Source organism: Cyprinodon variegatus, unplaced genomic scaffold, assembly GCF_000732505.1.
Source record: "Cyprinodon variegatus isolate N-32 unplaced genomic scaffold, C_variegatus-1.0 Scaffold2752, whole genome shotgun sequence".
NCBI classification, from domain to species: Eukaryota; Metazoa; Chordata; class Actinopteri; order Cyprinodontiformes; family Cyprinodontidae; genus Cyprinodon; species Cyprinodon variegatus.
In genome coordinates this window covers 4,329-7,224 of record NW_015153205.1, presented here as the reverse complement: position 1 = coordinate 7,224, position 2,896 = coordinate 4,329, and the positions used below count along the sequence as shown (strand labels likewise).

Below are 2,896 nucleotides of genomic sequence, written 5' to 3'. Positions count from 1 at the left end.
CCTTGCCATCCCAGCCCAGCGGCAGGTTCTTTGGGTTGTAGATGATCTCGTTGTCTTCATCTTCGCTCTCGCTCTCACTCAGCTGCTCCTCCTCCTCCTCCTCACGCTCCTCCCCCGTCCTGGCCTGCTTCCTCTGCACGTTCTCATGGGTTAGCTGCCTTTGTTCCTGGAACCACCAGAACCACAGAACCATGAGGCACTGGTACCAGAAGGACCAGGACCGGGACCAGAAGGCCGACTCACCCCCAGAACCTCCACGTACTCGTAGACCTGAGCCTCCAGGAAGGCCGTCTCTCTGTTCCGCTCCGTGTCTCTGAGGAGGAAGACAGGAAGCGTTACGGCGGCCCGGCCCACAAATCAGAACCATCAGAACCTGACATACTTCTTGGGCCCTTTGGCTTTGGGGTTCTTGGCGAACAGAGCCTGGTCCAGGGCCTCCAGGGACCGGCCCTTGGTGCTGAACAGCCTCTGAGCTCTCTCCTCCAGAGTCCTGATCCAAACACAGACAGAACAGCAGTGACCATCAGAACCACAACCAGAAGGTTCCTCTGAGGGAGCTGGAACCTTCAGAACCTCAGGGTTCTGCTTGTCAAACCGGATCAGTGGCCGGTACGGGTCGGTTCTATGGGCCCGTCCAGAACCGACAGCCTTACCCTCCACACTTCAGACCCAGAGCCATCAGAGCAGACTTCAGCCGGTCCAGACCCAGAGAGGCCAGCTCCTGTGGGACAGCAGAACCCAGAGTTAGAGGCCGACCCATTTGGGCCCGATAAAGACGGAGCGGCAGAACTTTGGATCACCTCCCAGGAGGAGAACGCAGACAGGTCCAGGTGAGCTCCAGCATGGGTCAGAGCGCTGCTGGTCTCTTTCTGCAACAGGAACAGAAGTCATGGAGACACCGGATCAGAACCACCCGCCCCGATTTGGACCGGGCCGGGTCTTACCGGCCAGCCTGGGAACGTCCCGTTCTCCCACTTCTTCTCAAAGTCCAGCAGAACTTTCCCATAGAGCTCGTTCTGGTCCAGCAGAGGTTTGACCCGGTCCGTGTAGTCCTGCAGGTACTCCAGCAGCATCTCCAGGTACCTGCAATCCACAAGTTAGCAGCGGACCAGAACCAGGACCAGGACCAGCACCAGAACCAGGACCTACTTCTTGTACTCTGCGTTCTTGCGGTCCTTGGGGACGTCGAAGAGCTGGTCGAAGGAGGACAGGTAGCTGATGTAGTCCAGTTTCTGGGGACACAGGACGCAGTCAGTGACCCGACCCGACCCGAGCTGCTAACAGAACCAGCTGCGCAGCATCCTACCTCCATCCCCTTCAGGTTGATGTATTTCAGGTAGCAGTCGTGGAGGTCCAGGTAGCGGCCGTATCCCTCCTCATCAGTGAAGTCCACCATGTCTGAGGAAGGAAAAGGAACCGGCTCAGTCCGGTTCTACAGAACCCGCTCCCACAACCAGAACTCCCAGGTCTGACCTCAGCCCGGCCCTGAACCCGCCCATCTGCAGGATGCTGAATGGAACCAGAACCTTTCTAAGTTCTGGTTCTACTCTTCATCTAAACCACAGTCTGGTTCCGGTTCCAATCAGAACTCAGCCTCAGAGGAAACGGACCCGACACAAAGAAGAAGAACCTTCCTGTCAGGCCGCTTCCGCCTGCTGATCATGGAGCGGGCACAACCTGCAGACGGCTAAGGTTCTACCGGGCCCTGAGCCGGGCCCCTGGACTCTGGGCCCCGGGCTCTGGGCCTCAGACGGGAGGGAGGACCCAGCAGCTGCATGATGGCAGAAGAAGGGAGGTTCAGTGGCGCCCTGCAGCTGCAGCCAGTGGAGCAGACGACTGCGCAGCTCAGGAAACACAGACACTCCTACAAGCTGTTGGACGGAGGAGGACAAACTAGGACCACCGCTAAGGCTCTGGATGAAACCACTCAGCCCTGAGGACAGAGAGACAGAGGACAGAGGACAGCAGGTGGACAGCAGGTCTTACTCTGCGCCTCCTCGCTGGGGTTGTCTCTGGCCTTCATCAGCTCCTCAAACTCTGCAGACATGGGGATGGAAATCTGCAGAGAGGAGAGCAGAACCATCAGAGACCCACTGACAGGCTTTGCTGTTGGCAGGCAGCTCTGACCCGGTCCGGTGTGACCCGGTTCGGTCCGGTGTGACCCGGTCCGGTCCTCCTACCTCGTTGGGATGCTTGCGGTGGAACTCCTTGATGTGCTTCAGTCGGTTGTAGAACTCTGCAAACTCGTTTGGTCCAGAAATGGCGGCTAGCTCGTCTCTCCGCATCCTGATGATAGAAACGTTAATAAACCAGGATCGGACCAGAACCCGCCGCTCTGAGTCCTGGTTCTGGTTCTGGGACGTGATAACGACATCATCCAGAACCTTTGCAGAAACACTCACCCGTCTTTGTCCTCATAGGAGTCTCTCAGGTTGGCGCTGACCTCCATGTACCTCTGTGAGGAGACAAGCATAGGTCAGATCCAAACGGACCCTGGAGAACCAGAACCAGAACCCACCCACACCCCCACTGCAGATGGACCCAGAGGTGTTTTCAGCCTGTTTTATGGCTACAACCCTCATTTCATTCAAAGCTCCTAAAATATAATTTCATTTTTTTATTCTGTTTTACAATAAAACACAAACAAAACAGAAAAATGACATTTAAAAACTTTACAGTATTTGGTTATTTAGCCGTTATGTTCTGGTTCATCAGAAATAATAATAATAATAAACAAACAAGCTGATGGAGCTCCTTCACTAAAACGCTGCATTCAGGTGTTTCTCAAATAATCCGTCAGATTTCTGCACCTATTGATGGTGAAATGTTCACCAGCATGGTGCTCTAATGGTGAGTTTGATTTTCTATAAAACCACAGCTCAATAGCAATATTTCA

The 2,896-nt window shown here is 54.8% G+C and overlaps 1 protein-coding gene across 1 annotated transcript in view; it reads right to left on the bottom strand.

Moving 5' to 3' along the window:
- sf3a3 (splicing factor 3a subunit 3) overlaps nucleotides 1–2,896 on the bottom strand; it is an 8,156-nt gene that overhangs the window by 3,508 nt on the left and 1,752 nt on the right. The window contains exons 3-13 of the mRNA XM_015369260.1: nucleotides 2,403–2,455; nucleotides 2,181–2,286; nucleotides 1,987–2,059; nucleotides 1,307–1,398; nucleotides 1,150–1,232; nucleotides 945–1,083; nucleotides 801–869; nucleotides 654–721; nucleotides 383–490; nucleotides 244–313; nucleotides 4–166 (exon numbers count right to left, since the gene is read on the bottom strand). Coding sequence (XP_015224746.1) covers nucleotides 4–166; nucleotides 244–313; nucleotides 383–490; nucleotides 654–721; nucleotides 801–869; nucleotides 945–1,083; nucleotides 1,150–1,232; nucleotides 1,307–1,398; nucleotides 1,987–2,059; nucleotides 2,181–2,286; nucleotides 2,403–2,455 — 1,024 coding nt within the window. The remainder of the gene's footprint in view (nucleotides 1–3; nucleotides 167–243; nucleotides 314–382; nucleotides 491–653; nucleotides 722–800; nucleotides 870–944; nucleotides 1,084–1,149; nucleotides 1,233–1,306; nucleotides 1,399–1,986; nucleotides 2,060–2,180; nucleotides 2,287–2,402; nucleotides 2,456–2,896) is intronic.